At 39.5% G+C, this 24558-nt stretch overlaps 5 protein-coding genes across 5 annotated transcripts; 2 read left to right on the plus strand and 3 right to left on the minus strand.

Moving 5' to 3' along the window:
* Positions 1-2216: 2216 nt before the first annotated feature.
* LOC131243868 (17.8 kDa class I heat shock protein-like) lies at positions 2217-2942 on the minus strand. Its single transcript, XM_058243489.1, has one exon. The coding sequence runs from the start codon at positions 2828-2830 to the stop codon at positions 2351-2353; it is 480 nt and encodes a 159-aa protein (XP_058099472.1). The 5' UTR covers positions 2831-2942; the 3' UTR covers positions 2217-2350.
* Positions 2943-4223: 1281 nt separating this feature from the next.
* LOC131243869 (17.8 kDa class I heat shock protein-like) lies at positions 4224-5004 on the plus strand. The gene has a single exon (XM_058243491.1). The coding sequence runs from the start codon at positions 4336-4338 to the stop codon at positions 4813-4815; it is 480 nt and encodes a 159-aa protein (XP_058099474.1). The 5' UTR covers positions 4224-4335; the 3' UTR covers positions 4816-5004.
* A 2396-nt stretch (positions 5005-7400) lies between these two features.
* LOC131243870 (18.1 kDa class I heat shock protein-like) lies at positions 7401-8145 on the minus strand. Its single transcript, XM_058243492.1, has one exon. The coding sequence runs from the start codon at positions 8029-8031 to the stop codon at positions 7552-7554; it is 480 nt and encodes a 159-aa protein (XP_058099475.1). The 5' UTR covers positions 8032-8145; the 3' UTR covers positions 7401-7551.
* A 3828-nt stretch (positions 8146-11973) lies between these two features.
* LOC131243871 (18.1 kDa class I heat shock protein-like) lies at positions 11974-12704 on the plus strand. Its single transcript, XM_058243493.1, has one exon. It carries the CDS (start codon positions 12088-12090, stop codon positions 12565-12567), a length of 480 nt encoding a protein of 159 aa, XP_058099476.1. The 5' UTR covers positions 11974-12087; the 3' UTR covers positions 12568-12704.
* A 5913-nt stretch (positions 12705-18617) lies between these two features.
* On the minus strand, positions 18618-22065 carry LOC131243872 (7-deoxyloganetic acid glucosyl transferase-like). Its single transcript, XM_058243494.1, has 2 exons — positions 21558-22065; positions 18618-19570 (listed from the first exon to the last, which is right to left on the minus strand). Exons 1-2 carry the CDS (start codon positions 22054-22056, stop codon positions 18633-18635), a joined length of 1437 nt encoding a protein of 478 aa, XP_058099477.1. The 5' UTR covers positions 22057-22065; the 3' UTR covers positions 18618-18632.
* Between the last annotated feature and the right edge of the window lie 2493 nt (positions 22066-24558).

A 24558-nucleotide genomic window follows, 5' to 3' on the forward strand; every position in this document is an offset into this window, starting at 1 on the left:
TCATTAATTTGTTATCGTTTTTATTAAGAAACCTAAGGATCACGATAACCGTTGGAAAAAAAGTCCCTAGTTTAAGGTAAAAAAGATCACATTCAAAATGACTACCCTCCCTCTCTCTATTCCATTATTGCTATACAATATTAGTCGTTGGCCAATCAAGTCAACCTCCACAAGGCTGCTCATACGACTGATTTAGCGTATGGGATCACAAGCGTTTAATCAAACTCGAGTCAAGTACAACCTTAGCATACCCGACGTCCTAATCACACACATTTGACTGAACACAGACCGTGTATCAACACGTGTGGTCTCGTATCTGATTAAACAACACATTCAAAATCTTGGTTTTTGAATTATTTCCACTCACTGTTACGCCCAAACAAATAAACAGTCCAGATCTAATAGAGGTCCACCACATTCACGAATGTAAGAGTGCTTGAAAACGAGTCTAACCGTACACATGGGCCTCACTTTAGGGCGAGTCTAAACGTACACATGGGCCTCACTTTAGGGTTTGAAATGTGGCTTATACGGAACTCAAACCATCCAAATCCCAGGCCTCACAATAGAGTTTAGACAAGTCATAAAAGAAAATTGGTTCCCTACAGTAGAGTTTAGACCAGTCATAAAAGAAAATTATGCTGGACCAATGTTCAAATTGTCAGATTATTGAACATATAATGGACCACTAAATGTCCAGTCATAAAAGAAAATTATGCTGGACCAATGTTCAAATTGTCAGATTATTGAACATATAATGGACCACTAAATGTCCATTAATCACATCCTCTCTCTCTCTCTCGTAGACAGTGCACTACACAACAGAGCTTTTTTAATGTACGGAACTTCTCTGGCCCCACCATGATTTATGTATTACACATTTGCACCATCCATCAATTTTTCCAAATCATTATAAAGCATGAGCCAAAAGTAGTGGATTTACCAAAATATCATTGATACTTTCCTAGTGCCAATCGTAATATTCATTTGCCATCTAATATGTTCATAAAGTCAAAAAGACTTGGATAAAGGCTAGATGAGGGTCATAGATGTCTTCGATCATGCTCATACTTTTACTTTTTCTTCATCTCTTGTGATCTCCTGTATAGGAGGATGACCAATAAACATCCGTGGTCCTGGGAATGTTTCAACGGTAGGCGTCCTGGGAATGTTTCAGCGGTAGGCCTCACTGTTTCCTGTGATGTGGTCCACTCAAGATTTGGATAATACTACAATTTTGAGCTTATGCCCTAAAAATGAGCAGACAGCCTGGAGAAAGCACATACATCACAGTGGGCTTAGAGGCCTCAGAGTCCTGAGGCCATATAGCTACCTGATGCTGGGGTTACCGCCAAATCTGCATCCCACCATGGGGTCCTTAATTTTGAAAAAATTAAAAAAAATAAAGGTTGTGTACCATCCCAGTTTTTTGGTGGGGGTGTGGACCTGCTGCCTAATTGGTTGGATCCATCTCATGAAAATTTCACCCACATGGTTTATAGTGCGTTAACCGCCGCCCTTTAGTGAGTTGAGCGCCACGGATTGTAATGAGATCCATCACGTCCATGCAAGGAGAAGAATTTGCCTGTATCATGGGATTGCAAGAATCCTCTGAAACGCGGCCCATGGCAGTGTTTGTATCATCAAGAGGCTGCCTCATTCTCGCCTTCCGATTATCGAAAACATAAGGTATAGGCCACACCATCGAGACCAGCTGGGATGGAGCATCTACCATTGGTTTTGAATAGGACCCACCTAGGTAATCAGGCTTGGGCTTGGGCTTGTTGTATTAAGACCATGCAACCCGAATTCTTGTACCCTCAGATTACTGGCCGGGGGCTTAGTCCGACAATATTTTAGGCTCTGGTACTCGGCCCATGGTGACCTGACATCAGTCTGGCCCTTTTGAATACCGGAAGAGAGACATTCTTAATTGACGGTTTTGATCACCACACTATAGGCCTAGAGAAATGATATGGTAGGCATGGTGGGGTATCAATTCAGATAGTCCTCTCGTGTTCCTATCATATGAATGGCTCGCATATTAACATTCGATCTTAGCCATCCATTCTTTCAAGGGGGCGGTTGGCAGATGCGGCGCCTTTGCAGCATATGACGTCCATCCAACCCGTCCATCGCATGCGTGGTGATAGGGTGTTGGTCTAAAAGGTTTTAGAGAACTAAGAAAATAAATTAAAAACACACACACACACACAAAAAAAAAGCATTTATTATTAAAAGGTAGTCCGCAGAACTACCCTAAATTCTACACACCAAAAGCCAACAGCATCAAAACCACACCACAAGCCAACGGTATCAAAACCACGTACAAAACATTCCTTCTTCCTTCTCAACCAGAGATTTCAATGGATTTTACATCGGGCTTCTTCACCTGTTCTTTCGGAACCGTTACAGTTAGCACTCCGTTCTCCATTGCTGCCTTCACTCCCTCCACCTTCGCATTCTCCGGCAACCTGAATCGCCTCAGGAATTTGCCACTAGTCCTCTCGACGCGATGCCACTTGTCATTCTTCTCTTCCTTCTCTTTGCTCCTCTCGCCGCTGATCTGGAGCACTCTCCCTTCTTCAACATTCACCTTCACCTCCTCCTTTTTAAGGCCCGGCAAATCCGCTTTGAAGACGTGGGCTTCCGGAGTCTCCTTCCAATCAATCTGCGTGTTTGCAAACTGGGATGTTTCTCTGGCGAAATCGGAGCGAGATGGGAAGAGAGAGTTGTTGAAGGAGAAGCCTTCAAATGGGTCCCATACGTCGAGGGAGAAGGGATCGAAGACGTTGGTTCTGCGGCCAAAGATGCTGGGGATGATCGACATCTTGATGATTGCGATGTTTGTAGAATGGGATTTTTAATTTCTTGATTTTATGAGCGTTTGGGAAATTGGTAAATAGCGATTGGGAATTTGTAGCGATGGTTTGGGAGAGAAGCGGTTGGGTTATGTATTTATAGGGCGTAATGAGAAGGGTGCAGAGAAAGGAGACCGGTCTTGAAATTTCCAGAGGTTTTTCGACTTCTCTCTCCTTCTCTGGAAAATTCTAGGTATGAAACAGGTGCAGCACCCTGTGAGGACCACTCGTGATGTTCACGCGATCCACTCCATCGGACGCTGATTAGGTACACTACCCCCTCATGTCCCGACCTCGGAACAGTCTGGGACTCTGAGGGGCCCATTGTGATCTATGGGTTTATCAATACCGTCCATTCATTTTTTCGTGTGGCAAATCTAATGATAAAGTGGAACAGGAAGTGGGGATTAAACACACAGTTAAAAACTTATTGGGAGCCATAAAAGTGTTGGATTCGTCTTATTTTTAGGCTTCTATTCTTAAGATAACATGAGAAAATAGATGAACAGTGCTGATAAACCCATTAACTAAAGTGACCCTCAGAGCCCGAGCTTGTGTCTCAGCTCGTGACAGGCGGGGGTATACCTAATACTCGTACTAATCCATCTGTCAGTAACACTACCACTGGAAGCGGATTGGCAGGTCTACCCCGCACCACCGTGATGGCTGATGTGTTGACGCCACTTAGTTCTGTGGGTCCCAATATATGTGTTATATTCCAACCGTCCTTTCATTTGGCGAGCTCATTGTAAAGCTTGAACAAAAAAATAGGACATATCCAGAGATCAAGTGAATCACATTGCAAAAAATAAGGCGAGTTGAACGTCTACCATTAAAATCCGTAAAAAAAAGTTTTGCATTGGTGTTATATTTGTTTTTCCTCTTAATTTAGGTATGTATGACCTTATAAATAGATTGGATGGAAAATAAAAATTATGATGAGATCTAAGAATGTTTTAATGGTGAGAATTATTGAATCAATGTTCTTTACTTAGCTTTGAATATGAATATCTTTTTAGTTCATGTTTAAAATGATTGTGCAAAATAGATGAACGGTGTAGATATAATAAATACAGCTAGTTCTGCAGTTAGAGCACAATTTTATTTTAACCATCTATTTACACCGATAATTTGATGATTATGATTGCTTAATCGCCCTAATTTAGAAATATTCACTCCATTCGCGGCAGTTCCATAAAATGTGGATGGACTGGATTGTCGTAAGTGCCACGTCAGAGGAGCGAGGAAGAATCTGGTTGTTGACCATTATAACGTCTTGCCTTCTCCGGAAGATTCAAGGCTCTTATCTTTTCTCTGGAACCTTCCTCTCCTCATCCTATAAATGCGAAATTCCTTCTCCTTCCGAACCATAGAAGGAAACTCCCAAAAGCAATCTCTCAAACTTCTCAAGGCCCATTAAACCAAAGAAATCCATCCTCTGCGAATCCCATTCCATAAACTCCCCAGCATCAAGATGTCGATGATCCCAAGCATCTTTGGCCGAAGAAACAACGTCTACGATCCCTTCTCCCTCGACGTATGGGACCCATTTCAAGGCTTTCCTTTAAACTCCTCTCTCTTCCCATCTCGCTCCGATTTCGCTAGAGAAACTTCCCAATTCGCAAATACACAGATAGATTGGAAGGAGACTCCCGCAGCGCACATCTTCAAAGCGGATCTGCCGGGGCTGAAAAAGGAGGAAGTGAAGGTGGAGGTTGAAGAAGGGAGAGTGCTCCAGATCAGCGGCGAGAGGAGCAAAGAGAAAAAAGAGAAGAACGACACGTGGCACCACGTCGAGAGGTCAAGTGGCAAGTTCATGAGGCGGTTCAGGTTGCCGGAGAATGCGAAGGTGGAGGAAGTGAAGGCAGCAATGGAGAACGGAGTGTTGACTGTAACGGTTCCAAAAGAGGAGGTGAAGAAGCCCGATGTGAAATCCATTGAAATCTCTGGCTAAGAACAGAGAAGGGCAGAGTTGTAAATAGTCCGTAGTCTGCGGATGCTTTCGGTGGATGTCTTTTGGTGCTGTTGGCTTGTTGTGTTAGAATCGAGTGTGGTTCTGCGGACTACCTTTCAATAATAAATATACATGTAATTTTTTGGTATTTGCTTTCTTAAGAGGTGAAGAAGTCTGGTTTGAGATCTATTGAAATCTCTAATGGAGGAAGGAGAAGGGCAGAGTGGTTAATGGTGTAATAGTCCGAGGAATGTTTTGTTGTGTGTTTGCTTTTGTAGCTGTGTTGCGTGGACTTGGTAGTCCACTGGGATACCTTTCCTCAACAAGTAGCATTTACATGTGTGTTTCGACGTCCTTGTGCTTTTTTGATTTTATACTTTTTCCATATAGATTCTTTTCTTTTCTTTTTTTGGTTAGCTTGTTTGTGCACACCCATGTCAGTACACACAGTCCATGTTAGCCACCCGGGACCGATACCAAGACCTCAAGTGTAGAAACGAGGTATCTCCACTCAGTCTGCCAGTTGAGTTATGGATCTCACCCATGTCAGTACACACAGTCCACATAGATTCCTTTGACCATAAATGTTCTCATTTTAAACTATTTTCAGAGAACTGCCTGACTAAAGAACCGCTGTCTGCTGCTTAGTCTTGTATACAATTTTACCTTTTCATCCTAGTATTTTCCAATTGACAAAGATGCATTTATATATGTTAATCTCTGCCCTTGCTGCGAGACATGCGATGTAGGTGCAGTCCTCCGTGATATTTTTAGATTTTTAGATATTTATATTTTTAAAAAAATTTGTTTCAAAATTTGAAGTTTTTTTTACATGTTTCATGTTTATAAAAAGTATTTTTGTTTTCAATATAACTCTTTAATCGCGGAAAAGAACCAAAGAAATCTCGTTTATATAATATATGTAATTTGTACAAGGCTTGTGCTGCCAAGAAGAAATGGCTACCAGCGTTGGACCATCTTTTTACAATTGCACGCTAATACCTAACTGGTCTTGTAAATCAATGGATGGATGATTTGATTTATAGTTATGGATGGTCTCCAACGACTAAATTTAGGCAAAAGTATATGAATGTTCACGGTAAAATGCAGTACTGAAAGTAAAGGTGTTACGGTTGGATTGTGAGTTTCATGCATTATGCTAATATGTGAATGTTCACAGTAACACTCCAGTACGGGTGTTATAGTTGGATTGTGAGTTTCATGCATTATATTAATTGTTTACTTGTTTTATCATTACCTACGCGTGGCTCCCATATTCTCAATTAATGTATATTGTATATTTTAGATTATTACTTTGCTTTAAATGTATTAATTTCAAAGCATGTTAAACTATTTAACTTAGTTTTATAATTGTTTGGTAAATTCTTACTACCGTGAAATATTAGTGATACTTAGAATATCAATGATTGAGTTTATGCTTGACCATTGAAATTTAGAAGTTTCCAACCCTATCCTCCGTTTAGGAACACAATGGTTTATAGTCTTTAGATCTTCTTTAGTATTTAACGAATCTATTGAATGGATTAGAGAGAGAAAATCGAGAGCAAATTGCTTTTGACCTGTGCTCAGGTTGTGGAATCCATATTTTAAAAGGCCATAATAGAACATGATCTGATCTTGAAGGTTTTCTGTTTTTTTTTTTTTTTACACACCCACACACACCCCACACACTCGCGCTAGTGGAATTTCACCACCTATGGGTACTCGAACCCTTGACCGGGTGTTGAAACTCCTGAGAGTCCACCACCCGAGCAAGAGTAAAGACCCTAATAAAACATAATCTTAAAATTCAAGCAGATCCAAAACTTAAGTGGACCCCCAGCCGTTTAATCCCCACTAATCCCTACTGTTTCGTGTGGCCACACCCAAACGTTTCCCTGCTGTTTCGGATATGCCTTATTTTGATGGATGTAGTGATTTTTTCAGGAGCATCTCTTTGAGCCCCTACAGCCCCTGACACAGGTAGAGATATCTCGAGGTGACTTCTTCTACGGGGATTTTTTAATCAATGATATTAGTGCCAAATCCTAACATGTTATACCCATTAATCCAGGTCACCATGGGGTTTTCTTACGTTCCAAACAGGAATGAAATGTTTTAGCAACTTCTCAATTCCAAAACACAATTACTGACAATCTCTAATTATTAACTTCAAAACCATTCCCTCCCATTTAATACCACCTAATCCCACTCGCCAAACAGGCGGCTTGGCATAAGACTGGCCCATTTGAATCCCGAGAGAGGGAGTAAGAGATTCCTAACAGATGATTTTGATCACCAAAGCCATGTGTATATACCAATAGGGTAGGCATGATGATGTATCAATTGAGACCGTCCACTGGTCATCTGATCTTGGATGGTTCACATTTTAAGAATCAATCATCCAGTCCATCTTAACCGTCCATTCTTTTAGGGGGCTCCGGCACCCGGCAGATGTGGCCCCCATGCAACATATGAAGTCCATCCAACCCTCCCATCGAATGCGTCACCACGTATTAGGGTGTTGGTCTAGAAAGTTCAAAAGAAAAAAGAAAACAAATGAAAAACAAAAACGGCATTGAACATAAGTCCAAAGCTAATGTAAATTTATTATTAAAAGGTTGTTCTAAACGGTAGTCCGCAGAACTACCCTAAATTCTACACCCACAAGCCAACAGCATCAAAACCGCATCACAACTCACAAGCCAACGGTATCAAAACCACCCCTTTTCCTTGTCAACCAGAGATTTCAATGGATTTCACATCGGGCTTCTTCACCTCCTCTTTCGGAACCGTTACAGTCAGCACCCCGTTCTCCATTGCTGCCTTCACTCCCTCCACCTTCGCATTCTCCGGCAACCTGAATCGCCTCAGGAACTTGCCACTTGTCCTCTCGACGCGATGCCACTTGTCATTCTTCTCTTCCTTTTCTTTGCTCCTCTCGCCGCTGATCTGGAGCACTCTACCTTCTTCAACATTCACCTTCACCTCCTCCTTTTTAAGGCCCGGCAAATCCGCTTTGAAGACGTGGGCTTCGGGAGTCTCCTTCCAATCAATCTGCGTGTTTGCAAACTGGGATGTTTCTCTCTCGAAATCGGAGCGAGATGGGAAGAGAGAGTTATTGAAGGAGAAGCCTTCAAATGGGTCCCATACGTCGAGGGAGACGGGATCGAAGACGTTGGTTCTTCGGCCAAAGATGCTGGGGATGATCGACATCTTGATGATTGCGAAGTTAGTAGGATGGGATTTTTAATTTCTTGATTTTATGAGCGTTTGGGAAATTGGTAACTAGCGCTTGGGAATTTGTACCGATGGTTGGGGAGGGAAGGTATTAGGTTATGTATTTATAAGGCGAGTAATGAAAAAGTGTCCAGAGAAAAGGAGAAGGGTCTTGAATTGTCTAGAGGAATTTCGACCTCTCTCTTATTCTCTGGAAAGTTGTATTTGTATGTAAGAGGCGGGTGCAACACTCTGCGGGACCACTCATGATGTGTGCACACCATCTACTCCATCTTTCAATTTCAGCCTCTCATTTCACCAACGCTACTAAAATCCGTAAATTTACCGTTTGAGGCCCACCTGAATTTTAGATCAGGGTAATGTTCTGGTTGGAGTCACCTGATGAACGGGTTGGATGCAATACAGACAACACCATACTCCATGGGAAGGTTTCCGTAGTGGGCGTCCCATTCCCCTGTTCCCTGTTATGCGGCCCACCTGATTTCGGACATGGATGATGACAACACCGGAAATATCTCATATTGGAAGATTACAGATATCAATATAAAGATTTCAAATATGGATGGGCTAGATATCTGGACCATCTCAGCACGCGGGACTACTGTTGAAAAGTGGCTAAACCAAGGTGCATATATATTTCATGGAACATGTTAGTCAGGTGTAACACACCAAAAAATCAGCCTAATATATGGGTCAGTGCCTCACAATTTTACATTTTTCCTACTACTGTGGCTCGCATGACTTTTTAATCGTATTTATATTTTAAATATACTCTGCAATTGATTCTTTCCACTTGATGGACGGAGTAGATTTTATATATAAAAGTGTCATGCTCCAAAATTTAGGTACCCGAATAAGATGTTCAGGACCCGAATTCTAGACCCGTGACTTATATAAAAATAAAAAAATAAAAATACAATTAAAGTATGATAATTTCATATGTATTTCTTCTTTTTTTTCACACCATAGCCCAACACTTTAATATTCAAACACAAATTAAAATATCTAATTACATAATCTGTTAGTACATGGATGCATAATTATTTAACTTAACTTGAAGTAAGAAAATCAAGTCCAAACATTACTACACTTAGAGTTCTAAAATAAAATAAAATTTATTCTATGTAGAATGACATGCCACATGCATCTAACCACATTCCATGCTCCACTAATAATAGTAGTACCTTACATCTTCAAAATATTCATAACCTGAAACGGTTAAAACATAATGAGTTGGCAACTCAATACGATCACATCAATCTCGAGTTAAAAATCTCACAAATATTACCAAATTTAATCCCGACATATTAATCAAAATAAGATGAACATTAGATGTAAAATTATAGTAAATAATTTGACATTCATGAATATGGAATGAATAAATTGTTTAACATAGCTTTTCTAAAGATGTTAAGATTTAGAATAGGCAAAACACTCATGTGTGCTGATCCTTTTAGGGGATAACCTACGGCAGAGCACCGGTGTTGATCATTTTAGGGTATGACCCTCGGTAGAGCACCGATATAACCTTTTAGGGACAAAAGCCCATGACAGTGCACCCGTGTATACTGATCCTTTTAGAGAATCACCCAAGGCAGAGCACCCGTGCCGATCCTTTTAGGAATGACCCTGAGCAGAGCACACGTGTCATGCTAATCATTTCGAGAATGACCCTGGGCAGAGCACCCGTAAGAATCATCACATAAAACAAATAATTGTTCACATAAGATGCATCTAACTTACAAGGAAATATGACAAATATAATGTCTATATTCACATAATGAATATTCATTATCACCACTATATAATACTAAATGAAAAAATAATAATATTTACATTGGTTCAAATAATAATAAAAAATATTTCAATGTCTAGATTATATAAGGCAATTAGTTATGAATTTTTCAATGGAGAATGATCACCTACATGTTATGAAAAAATTGTGTGATGGGAGGAAAATAATTTGAAGCGATGCTGATTTCTACGTGTACTAACTTGGATTAATCAACTCTGAACTCGACGTGGAACCTTCATAAATACTCTCCCTTCTCCTAAGCTCTCTTTTTCTTCTCACAAATTTTTTCTATGGTTTTCTCTCGATGGCATGAGAAATAGGGTATGAAAATGATGTCAGGTGAGTTGGTGGGTTCTGAATTTAATGGGCGATTTAGATTGAGGAGTGGGTCCCACCATGATGATGACAATCATGGGTGATGGGTTCCCATCCACAACGGTACCATGGAGAAGTGGAAAAGAGAGAGAGTCATGGAGGATAAGGGTGGTTAGTCACGTCACTTGCTTTGCTTCCGTTTTTTTTTTCTTTCTATATATATTTTTTTAAAATGGGTCTCCACAGGATCACGTGATAAATTCATACCATTCATTAGTTTTACCCTTCAAAGTTAGGGCATAAGCCCAAAAATGAGGGTCATCCACAGCTCAGGTGGGCCACATCATATGCAATGGTGAGTTAACGGCGGAACCCACTGTTTAAAAGAAGTGAAGTATTACAAAAAACATGGTGGAACTCGTAGAGCTTAGGCGTTTGACGGGCTGCTGATTCAACCGGGAAAGTGCAGGGGCTCCGATTGGCCACCGTGATGTATGATTTCATCCACACCGTTAACCTATTTTCCTTATCATTTCATGTTAAATGTATAAAACTGAGGCGGATCCAAAACACAGGTGGACCGCACAATGGGGATTAAACTTTTATCATTGAAAATTTCTTAGAGGCTATAGAAGTTTTGGACTGAGATGATATATGTAACTTTATTAACGGTTGGAGGGAAATAAACATCACCGGGACCCTGGGAATGTTTCAACCGTAAGCATCATTATCATCTCTGCTTCCTTTGGTGTGGTACACTTGAGCCTTGGATCTGCCTCACTTTTGACGCTCTTCCATAAAATGCCACGGAGAAATGGAAGGATGGCGTGGATAAATCCCATACATCATGGTGACCACACGGAGACCCTGCCCGTTTCCAGCTGGAGACGGGTGGGGATTGGACGCAATCTGCGTTCGATTGTATGAACCGTTCTGGTCCCAAATTATGAATTTTTATTATTATTATTATTTTTTAAAATTTACACGCACGAGTGGGATATCCAAGGGACTCACAGCCTGCTACACATGCTTGGGATCCATTACCCTAATCAGATGGACCCTATTTGTTAGATTCCTTGGTCTAAAAAGTTCAGTAAACCAGTGGGCCCCACATTGAAATGGAATATCTGTGGATTTTATTTGGCCGTTCGTTTTGTATATTAATTTCCAATACAACGAGGGGAATTGGCCTGATTTATGGTTGAAGGAACTTTGACAATGGGTCCGGTTTTCAAGCGGCTTGGATCTTTAAGTACGTCTGGGCTAGGGCGCATTCAACATTCATGTTTGGTAAAAGATGAGGAATGGTGTGGATTGCTGAAAGATGGTCAAAACACCTTTTCAAGTTGGATCCGGATGATAGTTCATAACCATTTTTAAAAATGGTGGTGTCTCTTCAACCACACGCATGGAAAAGTTATACAACAATCTGGACCGTCCAAAACTTATTTAATGCCACGGCAAGATCAAAACATAACAGTTAGAAGACGATTCTAACAAACTGATTTCCACGTTTTGTAATTTAGACCACTGACTATTTTATTTCAACCATTCATTTATACCCATCAATTTGATGGTTACGATTGTTCTTAATCGTACAATTAGAATTATACACGCCATCCTCAAAGTTCCACAAAATGTGGATGGTCTGGATTGTCATAAACGCAACGCCAGAGGAATGAGGAGGTTGGGATTCGTTATACGGTTGTTAACAGTTACAAGCGTCTTTCCTTCTCCCGAGGCTTCAGGACTCATCTCTTTTCTCTGGACCCTTTCCCTCCTCTCTTTATAAATGCCCAATTCCTTTTCCTTTCGAACCATCCGAAGGAATTTCCAAAAACAATCTCTCAAATCTCTCAAACGCCCAGTAAACCAAAGAAATCCGTCTGCAAATCTCATTACATAAACTCCCGAACGTCAAGATGTCGATCATCCCGAGCACCTTTAGCCGAAGAACCAACGCCTGCGATCCCTTCTCCCTCGACGTATGGGACCCATTTCAAGGTTTCCCCTTCAACTCCTCTCTCTTCCCGTCTCGCTCCGATTTCGGCAGAGAAACTTCTCAATTCGCAAACACGCAGATAGATTGGAAGGAGACTCCGGAAGCGCACGTCTTCAAAGCGGATCTGCCTGGCCTCAGGAAGGAGGAAGTGAAGGTGGAGGTTGAAGAAGGGAGAGTGCTCCAGATCAGTGGCGAGAGGAGCAAAGAAAAGGAAGATCAGAACGACACGTGGCACCGTGTTGAGAGATCAAGTGGAAAGTTCATGAGGCGATTCAGGTTGTCGGAGAACGCGAAGGCGGAGGGAGTGAAGGCAACAATGGAGCATGGAGTCCTGACTGTAACAGTTCCGAAAGAGGTGGTGAAGAAGCTCGATGTGAAATCCATTGAAATCTCTGGTTAAGAAAGAACAAGGGCAGGGTTGTAAATAATATGTAGTCTGGGGTTTTGACTTTAGGTGTTGTTGTCTTGTTGCTTTAGAATCGGGTGTGGTTCTGCGGACTACCCTTAAATAATAAATATACATTTAGTTTTTTGGTCTTTGCTTTCTTGAGAGGTGAAGAAATCCGATCTGAGATCCGTTGAAATCTCTTTAGGGCCTGTTTGGCCCACCTGTATTTCGTGGGATTAATGCACGCGTAAGGTAATGTACATGAATTGGGTTTATCCCATGTTTTCTAATGTTATATTGAAATATATATATATATATATATAAAATCTTAGAATTTACTTTCAAATTTCGTTTGGATTGAATATGTATGTAGCAAAATTCACCATCCATGGACATACGTTTTTTTGAAAATATCATGAGCCATGATCTAACCTTCCTAGTGTGTTGATGTCAACAAGTATTTTGGACCCCACTGTTATGTATGTGTTACATCTGCGCCTTCTATACTTTTTTCAATATAATTTTGTGGCATGGGCCATTAAATTTGAGATAGATCCAAAGTTTACATGGACCACATCATAAAGCAACCACCATTGAAACCTTTGGACGGTCTACTACGGTGTTAATTTGCCATCCAACATATTCATGAGGTTAGATAAAATTGGATGAAAGAAAAACACAAATATTATGTTAATCCAAAACTTATGGGTTCCCATGGAGTTTTCAATGGTATGTGTTAATTCTCCATCGCTTTACTTTCTATTGTGTGGCCCATTTGAGCTTAAGATCTGCCTAATTTCGAGCCCATGTCATAATATGATCTTGGAAAATGGATGGATACACTACAACAAATTAGACTTTTTGTAACAATTTTTTTAGCAACGAGTCTAATTTCATTGGGAAATGCAATTTTTTCCAACGATATTTCAAGTCATTGCAAAAAAATAGATTATTTACGATGACAGTTTAAATCGTCGCTAATAGTTAACTTTTTTGAATTGACCTTCAATTATCGTTGCAAAACTTGTCGCAAAAAGTTTTTGTATGAATTTTTTACAACAATCTTAACCAGTCGCAGCTAATAGCCACTTTTTGTGACAAATTAGGTGTTGTAAAAAAAAAGTTTTTTACGACGACATAAAAGTTGTCGCAAATAGTAGCTTTTGCAACGATTAGTTCAACCTATTGCAAAAATTGTTGAATTATACTTTTTACGACGAACGTAGTTTCATTGTGAAATATTAGAGTATTTACAACAATATTATAAATCATCGCAAATAGTCAACGTTTTTGCGACGAGCTATAATTATTGTTGGTAAAACGTTTCCCACCAATTTCTTCCTGAAAAATTACATGGCGGGAAAGACATTTTGCCAGGTGTTTATATGATCATCGCTAATGTCCACTTTATGGACGAATTGAGTGTCGTAGCAAAATATTATTTTTTGCCACGACACAAAAGTTGCTGCAAATAGTCTATTTTAACGACGACCAGGTTAACTCGTTGCGACAAATATAAACTGAAACCTTTTGCGACGAACGTAGTTTTATTGTAAAATGTTAGAGTATTTATAACAACATTGTAAATCATCGTAAATAGTCGACGTTTTTGCGACGAGCTATAATTATCATCACTAAAACATTTCCCACTAATTTCATCCGAAAAAATTACATGGCGGGAAAGACGTTTCGCCACGAATTTCTATAGTCATCGCTAATGTCCACTTTATGCGACGAATTAAGTGTCGTAGCAAAACATTATTTTTTGTCACGATACGAAAGTCGCTATAAATAGTCTGTTTTAGCGATGACCAGATTAACTCGTTGCGACAAATACAAACTGAAACCTTTTACGACGAACGTAATTTCATTGTAAAATGTTAGAGTATTTGCAATAATATTGTAAATCATCGCAAATAATCGACATTTTTGCGACGAATTATAATTATCGTCGCTAAAACGTTTCCCACCAATTTCTCCCGAAAAAATTACATGGCGAGAAAGACGTTTCGCCACTCGTTTCTATGGTCATCGCTAATGTCCACTTTATGCGACGAATTGAGTATCGTGGCAAAACATTATTTTTTACTACGACACGAAAGTCGCTGCAAATAGTCTGTTTTAGTGACGACCAAGTTAACTCGTTGCGACAAATACAAACTGAAACTTTTTGGGACGAACTTAGTTTCATTATAAAATATTAGAGTATTTGCAACAACATTGTAGATCATCGCAAATAGTTGACATTTTTGCGACGAGTTATAATTAACGTTGCTGAAACGTTTCCCACCAATTTCTCCCGAAAAAATTACATGGCGGAAAAGACGTTTCGCCACGCGTTTCTATGGTCATTGCTAATGTCCACTTTATGTGATAATTGAGTGTCGTGGCAAAACATCATTTTTTGCCATGACACGAAAGTCGCTACAAATAGTCTGTTTTAGCGACGTTCTGGTTAACTCGTTGTAACAAATACAAACTGAAACTTTATGCGATGAATGTAGTTTCATTGAAAAATGTTAGAGTATTTGCAACAACATTGTAAATCATCGCAAATAGTTGACGTTTTTGCGACGAGCTATAATTATAGTCGCTAAAACATTTTCCACCAATTTCTCCCTAAAAAATTACATGGTAGGAAAGACGTTTCGCCACGCGTTTCCATGGTCATCACTAATGTCCACTTTATGCGACGAATTGAGTGTCGTGCCAAAATATTATTTTTTGCAATGACACAAAAGTCGCTGCAAATGGTTTGTTTTAGCGACGACCAGGTTAACTCGTTGCGACAAATACAAACTGAAGCTTTTTGCGACGAACATAGTTTTATTACGAAATGTTGAAGTATTTGAAACAATATTTTAAATCATCGCAAATAGTCGACGTTTTTTACGACAAGCTATAGTTATCGTCGCTAAAATGTTTCCTACCAATTTTTCTGGAAAAAATTACATGGTGGGAAAGACTTTTCGCCACGTGTTTCCATCGTCATCACTAATGTTCACTTTATGTGACGAATTGAGTGATGTGGCAAAACATTATTTTTTTGCAACGATACAAAAGTCACTGCAAATAGTTTATTTTAGAGACGACCAGATTAATTCGTTGCGACAAATATCAACTGAATCTTTTTACGATGAATGTAGTTTCATTGCGAAAGGGTAGAGTATTTGCAATAACATCTTAAATTATCTGCATGTGTACTTTTATGAATAGTTTTCCTTCATCTATCTGTGTGCACATCAATTAAACAGTGGAAACCAATGTATATTGCCTCATTAAGTGCTTGATCAACGATCGAACAGTGCACATTACTGATGTTCGGCCGATCAACTTCCTAATCAACAAATCGGACAACAGAAGTGTTGTTGAACATCTGATGAACTTCCAATTAATGATTGAATGGTACAAACCAACATAAATCTTGTTATCAATTCCCCTATTGACAATTGAATGGTGCACATCGACAATCGCTTGATCGACCTCCAATCAACAATCAAACAATATATAGAAAGTGTTGTTGACCATCCGATCAACAATCGACAATGGTTTAAATGATGATAATAAATTAAATTAATTTAAATTTTACTTTAAAGTATTTGAGTTATTTATTTACGTATTTGTTATGAACTATGGTTACAATGAAGGTTTTGATTTAACAATTGCTTAGCTTGATTAGAAAGAAATCAATTTGTATAATTAATTGTTCTATTATCGCCTCCGGTTACACTAGATGCTCTTGATTCTTTGCGATTGAGATCCAAATGCTTCATGAGAGAATCGTTTAATTGAATCATGTTTTTATTGGTATTGATGATTGGTTTAATAGAATTATTCTCCAATTGAATAGGATAGGACTTCAATTTCAATTAAGTTATAACAGTTGAATCAATGAATTAGATATTGTGGTTGTTATGAGTGAATTTCTGAATCCTTAGTATTTTATTATTTGTTTCAAAATCATTTTCTAATTTGCTAGATTAAAAACCCAGACGACCGTTTACCTTTAGATTAGTTTTAGTCGAGTATCCCATTCCTTGAGGATTCGACCTCAATTTCACTGAGTTATTACTATATCGTAGCCCTACACTTAGGGTTGTCAGCCTTTATGTTCAATCAGAACTTAAAAAGGCATGTCACCCCATTTACTTCCAAATCCTCTTTTAGAGAGAGGATTTCTTTACCAGCCCATTTACTCTCATTTCATTATATTTTCATGCATTTTCTCCCATCTGAACACAATTCTAAGGTCATTCCATTGGAAGAGGATTGCGTTCTGCCTCATAATTGGGCGCATTAAATGCTTTATACATTCGAACAAAGGCTTTATGGGGCCCACATGTGTGTGTGTGTGTGAATTAAGCAAATACAAGGAAGAAAAAAAAAAAACTGTTAAACTCATTGTTTGTTTGGCAACATGGATTTAGTGATAATTAGTGGCGGTTGTGAAAATTGATCATATTTAATATAAATATATGGAGATGATAAATGGACCAATTCATCTATTTTGAAATTAATAGGAGGAAGCGTGATATCAAGTCAAATATTATTGATTATCACTGTTGATCTTATGTATGAAAATGACGCCAATTTGACTTCAAGAAATGATGGGCCCCACTGTGATATTTAATTAAAATTCACTTCAAATGTAGGGTACGTCACTCTATTTTATTTATAGTACTAAAAATCGGCTTAATTTGTGATTTAGGTAGGCTATATAGAAACAAACAATTAGAAAATAGATGCCTATCTTTATTTTCTTTTCTTTTCTTTTTTAAAAATGAGCCATCCTTATAATTATAACTATATGAAATTCATTTCAACTGTTAGATACAAAGTTAAAATTTAAACTTTGATACAACAAATCACATCAATCTGTAATTCAAGTGTGCCACACAATTGAAAATATCTTAGACGGTGAACATTGCCCCTTATATTGTTTCTAATCCTATGATTCACCAGCATTGATCCAAATCATTTTTGGGCTCTATGGGAAAATAGAATAACGCACCTGGCAGGGTGGATTTCACATAAACATGGGCTACCTATTAGTCTTCGAATCAGGGGTTATTTTCGGACCATAAAGCTGAATGGTGGACCTGGTCTAATAAAAGTAGTTAAATGGACTTTTATTTGGTGGCCATAAGAGTAGTTAAATGGACTTTTGTTTGGTAGCCATCAACTTCGATTATTTCCTCTCATGACATATTCCAGCGAAACTCCATCCCAACACACGTGAAAGTGACACGGCCAAAGAATGGACAGAATAGTCGTAGGTGTATATAGCAATCAGCACCAATCATCTAATAAATCATAAAGTAGATGGCCACCAGATCTGGTTTGTTTGTAATCCTCTAAGAGGACTTTAAATCAACACCATGCGATAAGAAACTGCTAATAAATTATATTCGATTGAAGAAGTGTGATGGTCAGATGGTTACAATTTTTATAATAGGACAGTCCTTATTCGTGTATATATTTGTGGCTGTAATGCGCGCCATGTGTAAACTGGAGGGGAGTTGTTGCCACCTTCCAGTGTCATTTTCCTGCAACTATAGATTAGATCACCAGCCAGCTAGTTGGTACTTAGCGCTGTGGGGCCCGCCATGATGTGTTTTATATCTAAGGCGTCAATCCCTTTCTCCAGCTGATTTTAGGGCACAAGCCCAAGAATGAAGAGGATAGGAAGCCCAATTGGAGCCCACCACAGGTCCACAGGAAACAATGGGATAATAATACCACCGTTGAAACCTTCCTAGGGCCCATCATAATGTTTATTTTCTATCTAGACATATTGATAAGGTCACGTAGACATGGATGAAGGGCAAAACACAAATATCAGCTTGATCCAAGACTTCTGTAGCCCCTGATAATTTTTAATAGGGGGCGTTCAATAGCCACTGTTTCCTGTGGTGTGTCCGTTTGAGCATTTGAATTTCTTCATTTTTTTATCATGCCGTAAAATGAACAGGGAAAATGGATAGACGGCTTGGATAAAACACGTACATCACAGTGGGCCTCACTTCACCCAACACCACCTAGGGGTCACAACCCAATTCACTTTCTACTTTCCTCCATCAACGTATGGACCGTTGGCTCATCGATTTAATGTCCTCAGCCAATTTCTCAAAATTCATGTAAGATGACCCACCTTGGCTTACACTTCTCTTCACCAGATCAGTGATCCTAGCCATAGATCTGAATAACTCTTCCCTCTTCCCTTCCATCAACTCTTTGATCATCATCTCAACCGTCCTTCTATCACAACTATCTTTCATGTCTAAACCAACCTTCCATACCTCCCCAATGTACCTACTATTTATCTGCTGATCCACAAAGAAGGGCCAGCAGATCATCGGTACTCCCGCACATACACTTTCCAATGTAGAATTCCATCCGCTATGAGTCAAGAACCCACCAACAGCCGAGTGGGCCAGCACGTCCTCTTGTGGGGCCCACCCTACAAGGCACCCTCTCTCATCCGTTGCTTCCCTCAACTCGGAAGGGATCTGACCTTCGTCTCCTTTTCCATCAACGAGGTCCGGGCGTATGACCCACAAGAACCGTGTATGACTGTCGACTAGGCCGTGCCAGAATTCCAGCAACTCATCCCGAGTAATGACTGCGATACTACCAAAGCTAACGTAGAGGACGGATTTGCTTGGCTGAGAATCAAGCCACGTCATGCAGGTTCTATCTTCTGTCCAAAGGTTTGAATTGGGCAAGGAATCGACGGACTCGATGAGTCGGTACTTGAGGTGAGCATGGAGGGGTCCGATGGCATATGTGGTGGGGAAGTGGACCCGGATGTGAGAGAGGATTGGTCCTTCCAGGTCTTCGAAGGTATTTAGGATGAAACCCGAGGCTTTACTGGTGTTTTGGGTCTCGCTTAAGATGGTCTGGAGCAACCGGTCATTGAGTTGCTTGACACGAAAGATACTCGGTAGGTCCCGGCGTTTAAGGAAGGCTTCCATACCTGGAATGCTTTTTATCGGATGGTCCATGTCGGCATCATCTAGCAAAACAAACACAGATGTTAGCTTTAAAATGACTAAAATAGCCTTATATAGTCATCGTCTAGCTTCTTTATGTCTTGAGTAGATAATTTTCCATACAAAGCGTTGTTAGAACAGAATAGGGCTTTTTATCTTATTCTTGAATTATAATTATTGAATGAAAATGCATTAAAAAAATTGTAGCCCATTTTAAAGATAGTAATCATAAATGGAGTAAATTTTTAAAATTGGATTCTTACAAAAATTCATTTTCTGCTATTTTTCCATATCCAAAACACAAATTTGCACCTCATGTTAGAATAATATTATAAGCTATAGCCCAAATGACCACGCTTTTAATCTTTCAATGATGTTTATGTTTGGATTATGAATTACACAACAGTAAGTATTTCAAAGCACGATATATATATATATATATATATATATATATATATATATATATATATATATATATATATATATATATTGTTAAGGTCAAAATCTGGACTACCCTCCACTTAATGCTGCGAACCTCGAGACGGGCCCTGGTCCTGCACAAAAAGGTGAGCAAAGGGAACCTGGCTTAAACAGGGGACCCTCCGATGCCTTAGTCAGGCTAGAGAATCTAAGTCTAAGTTGCGTAATGTAGAGAGAGGGTGCGAGATCTTGCGTACCTGTTGCAATGGGGTCTCCTGGTATTTATACCTATGGGTGGAGAGGACCGCGTCCATTAATCTCGGCACGATTTACTCAATCACGTGGATATTATAATCGTGATGATATTATCCGCAATCTTTAGGCCGTGTAGCGTATCGTGTCTTAAGGGCGCGTATCCTCGGGCGAGATCTTCGGTCACGTCCACATTTAAGTTAGTACCCAAGCTCAATAATCGAAGCAACATGACCCGGGCTCGGCCTTGTCTCGCCTAAGCATGGGATAGTGCAATAGTAGTTAGAGTTTACCATCAGACCGCTCGTCGTCTTCAGATGAGGATGAGAGCTCGTCTCGGCCAGCCTATAGGTGTAACTTAGAAGTCAGCTCACACCTGACACAATGTTCTCCTTCCGAGGCCTTGATAACTGATTTAGATAACTCAAGACGACCCTGATTGTCCTTATTCAGGTTTCCCCATTATATATATATATATATATATATATATATATATATCGGTGATAAAATACATATGTAATAGGAGACTAGTAAAAGAATCTATAATTATTATAATCTGTATTGTATTGCTGTGAAAATTTTCTACCAAAACATTATAATAAGTGTATTTTTTTTATATTATTGATTCAACATTTTACTAATGCAAAAATATTATCTTTATTATTTTATAACGCCTATCTGAATATGAGAATTATCTATTAAATTATATATTTTTCAACATATAAGTATTATAATTTATAATCATTATTCTTTTATAGTACATTCCAGCCCTAATTCACAGTCCTTAGCAGCGATCAAAAGGTGATCTCTCACGTTGTAAGGAGATTTCTTCTTTAATTTAAAAAGTCTTACATTCATTAATTACAATGAACTTTCTAATAAGGTCTCCTAATTAATTGGCTACTTTGATGAATTGAAAACAAATCACTTATATATATTTGTCATTGTATAGTGCAATATATCCATCTCTCATAAGATGATCATGCATAACAGCTAGTCCGAGGAGAAGAGAGTAGATCAAACATGAGCTTAGATTAGATTGCGTGGTAAAGATCTAAACCGTTGACTCAACACAAAGAAACCTAATCATCAAGTTCAGCGATACAAGTTACAGCTTGCCCAGCTCGTGCGTAAGATGTCCAATTAGTGAGGAAGGTAGACCCCAAATCAAAGGTTCAGCTATAGTCTTGATCAGGCAGTACTTCCGTAGCCTAGCCTGACATGCAGCTACGTAGAAGAGCAACGGCCTGGATTACTATACCGTGGGCCCCACATATCATACCAGAAAAGAATATATACTGAGCAAGAGAGAGGCTTGGGTCGAAGCCAGAAGCTCACCTTCAAATGGGAACTCTCCTCCTGCTTCGAGTGCAGGACCACAGAAAAAAGCCCAGAAGCTGCACGCGCTCGCCGTATGGAAGGCAAAGATCGGTATTCCAAGCTCATTCGCGACGTCGATTGCGAACGATAAGATCCCATCCGCTACGATGCACGTCACCGCGTCGTCAGATTCTGGCCGCCTGCCGGATCCGGCCAGCATCGCCTGGAGGAGTGGCTTCGTGACCGATCTGAGCGAGTCGTAAAGGTCCATCGCCCGATCAGTCGGTCGGGGATGGTCCGGCGGGAGGCCGTCTGAGATTGTACGGAATCGGATGCCGAGCCGGGCGGCGAGGAGGTCAGGATTCGAGCGGAGGAGGCGGTGGTGGGTATGGTCTGTGTTGAGGAAGGTAACGTCGATGCCAGCTAGGCATAGCATGTTGGCGAACCCGAGCATGGAGTTGATATGCCCCTGTGATGGGAAAGGGAATATCAGCACGTGCGTCGGACCTTTCTCCATGGCCAGTCTGCGCCAGATCGTGAGACGCTTTTCACCACCGAATTCATCGGCTATTTATGACCGATTGGAATTATTGTGCTAGTTTACCAGCGATTCCAAGTCATTGTTGGGCTTTATTTCATTTTATGCTCCCATACATGCATTTGAATCCAGATCGACCAAATCGTAAGTTTGATGTGTGGACAGACCATGAAAATTTGAAATTGTCCAGTCCGTGTTGGTTATCAATTGGATGGTTAAAATAAGCTTATGAGCTGTTTTGAATAAATGAGATCAGATGGTTAAGATTGGTCCATCAGTGTGCATTTTGCGATAGGGCGCGGATTAGATCTTGACCAGTTATTAGATACTGACAAGTTCAGTATCCAAATCGCTACTGAAGTGACGTCACCAAGCTTCGTGGACCCCACCATGATGCATGTGTTGTATCCATACCGTCCATCTATTTAAAGAGATAGTTTTATGGCATGAGAAAATAATTAGATTGATCTAAAGTTCAAGTGGACCCCAGCATAGAAAACATGGGGACAGAGACATCCATCGTTCAAAACTTCTTAGGCGCCACGGAAGTTTCCGATTAAGCTTATATTTTTGTTTTCACTTCATCTATCTCTATATTAACTTATGAATAGGTTGGATCTAAAAAATACATCATGGTGTGCCCTGTAAATGTTTCAACGGTGGGTGGACTGATTCCACGGTTTTCTGTGGTGGGGCCCCACTTGAACTTTAGATCTATCTCATTTTTTTCTCATGCTATAAAACTATCTCTATAAATGGTTGGACGGTACGGATACAACACACGCATCATGGTGGAGTCCACATAGCTTGTTGATGTCACTTCAGTAGCAATTTGGCTACTGACCTTGTCAGTATCTAATCCGTGGCCTTTGTAATTTGCTCTGTTCACTTGTGGGCTCATGAAGAATGGTGGAGATGTTGTACGTGCATGCCGTGTGTGCAGTGGAGAAGACACCACAACTTTAACTCGTTGGCCCAACTATTACAGGAGTCTAGCAGGACCTATATGTGAGTCGTACCCTGACCGCGGGGCCCACCTCAATATATGGACTGTATTTATAATTTTTTTCAAACTGATATTTGTAATATTTCTTAATCAGGTTTGCATGACCTTATGCAAATAAACATTACTATAGATCTAGTGAAAATTTTAATGGTGGGCGTTCGATGACAACTGTTTCCTTTGATGTGATCCACAGGAGATTTGCATTCACTTTATTTTATTAATCATGCCATCATATATGAATTGATATAAGGGATGGACAAGATAGATATACAACGCATACATCCACGTCGGCCCATGATCAGGGTATCAACCCACATGTTCGGGCTACCAGCTCCTCTGTTTTCAGTGGGTTGGGTCATTGATTACGTGTGCACCAATCCTTTCTTTACAGTGGGTTCGGTCATTGATGACCCGTGCACCAAAAAATATAAAGTTTTATCTTCTATTTTTTTTTAAGTACTTGACTTTGTTTGAAGTTTCTATTTATATGAAATCACATACGAGGTACCGTAAGAGCACATAAATAACCTTCATTATCTTTGGTTCTGCGGACTACCTTTCAATAATAAATATACATGTAATTTTTTGGTATTTGCTTTCTTAAGAGGTGAAGAAGTCTGGTTTGTGATCTATTGAAATCTCTAATGGCGGAAGGAGAAGGGCAGAGTGGTTAATGGTGTAACAGTCCGAGGAATGTTTTATTGTGTGTTTGCTTTTGTAGCTGTGTTGCGTGTGGACTTGGTAGTCCACTGGGATACCTTTAGCATTTACATGTGTTTTCGAACGTCCTTTATTTAATAAAGTGCTTTCTTGATTTCATACTTTTTTCATATAGATTCTTTTCTTTTCGTTTTTGGGTTAGCTTGTTAGTACACACCCATGTCAGTACACACAGCCCATGTTAGCCACCAAGACCTCAAGTGTAGAAACGAGGTATCCCCACTCAATCTGCCAGTTGAGTTATGGATCTGGTTAGTACACATGTCAGTACACACAGTCCACATAGATTCCTTTAGCCATAAACGTTCTCATTCTAAACTACTTTTTAGAGACCTGCCGGACTAAAGAACTGCTGTCTGCTGCTTAGTCTTACATACAATTTTACCTTTTCATCCTAGTATTTTCCAATTGACAAAGATGCATTTAAATCTGTTAATCTCTGCCCTTGCTGCGAGACATGCGATGTAGGTGCAGTCCTCCGTGATATTTTTAGATTTTAGATTTTTTTATTTTTTATTTTATAAAAAAAAATTGTTTCAAAATTTAAAATTTTCTTTACATGTTTCATGTTTTTTAGAAGTATTTTTGTTTTCAATATAACTCTTTTATTGCGGAAAACAACCAAAGAAATCTCATTTATATAATATACGTAATTTATATAAGGCTTGAGCTGCCAAGAAGAAAAGGCTACTAGCGTTGGACCATCTTTTTACAATTGCACGCTAATACGTAACTGGTCTTATAAATCAATGGAT

The sequence above is a fragment of the Magnolia sinica genome, chromosome 4 (assembly GCF_029962835.1).
Source record: "Magnolia sinica isolate HGM2019 chromosome 4, MsV1, whole genome shotgun sequence".
NCBI classification, from domain to species: domain Eukaryota; kingdom Viridiplantae; phylum Streptophyta; class Magnoliopsida; order Magnoliales; family Magnoliaceae; genus Magnolia; species Magnolia sinica.

Excerpts from the sequence above, each read along its gene's own strand:
- LOC131243868 (XM_058243489.1), bottom strand. The coding sequence starts at position 2,830 with ATGTCGATCATCCCCAGCATCTTTGGCCGCAGAACCAACGTCTTCGAT.
- LOC131243869 (XM_058243491.1), top strand. The coding sequence starts at position 4,336 with ATGTCGATGATCCCAAGCATCTTTGGCCGAAGAAACAACGTCTACGAT.
- LOC131243870 (XM_058243492.1), bottom strand. The coding sequence starts at position 8,031 with ATGTCGATCATCCCCAGCATCTTTGGCCGAAGAACCAACGTCTTCGAT.
- LOC131243871 (XM_058243493.1), top strand. The coding sequence starts at position 12,088 with ATGTCGATCATCCCGAGCACCTTTAGCCGAAGAACCAACGCCTGCGAT.
- LOC131243872 (XM_058243494.1), bottom strand. The coding sequence starts at position 22,056 with ATGGAGAAAGGTCCGACGCACGTGCTGATATTCCCTTTCCCATCACAG. Across the intron at positions 19,571-21,557 it reads AGGAGAGTTCCCATTTGAAG|ATGATGCCGACATGGACCAT; the intron begins GTGAGCTTCTGG and ends TTGTTTTGCTAG.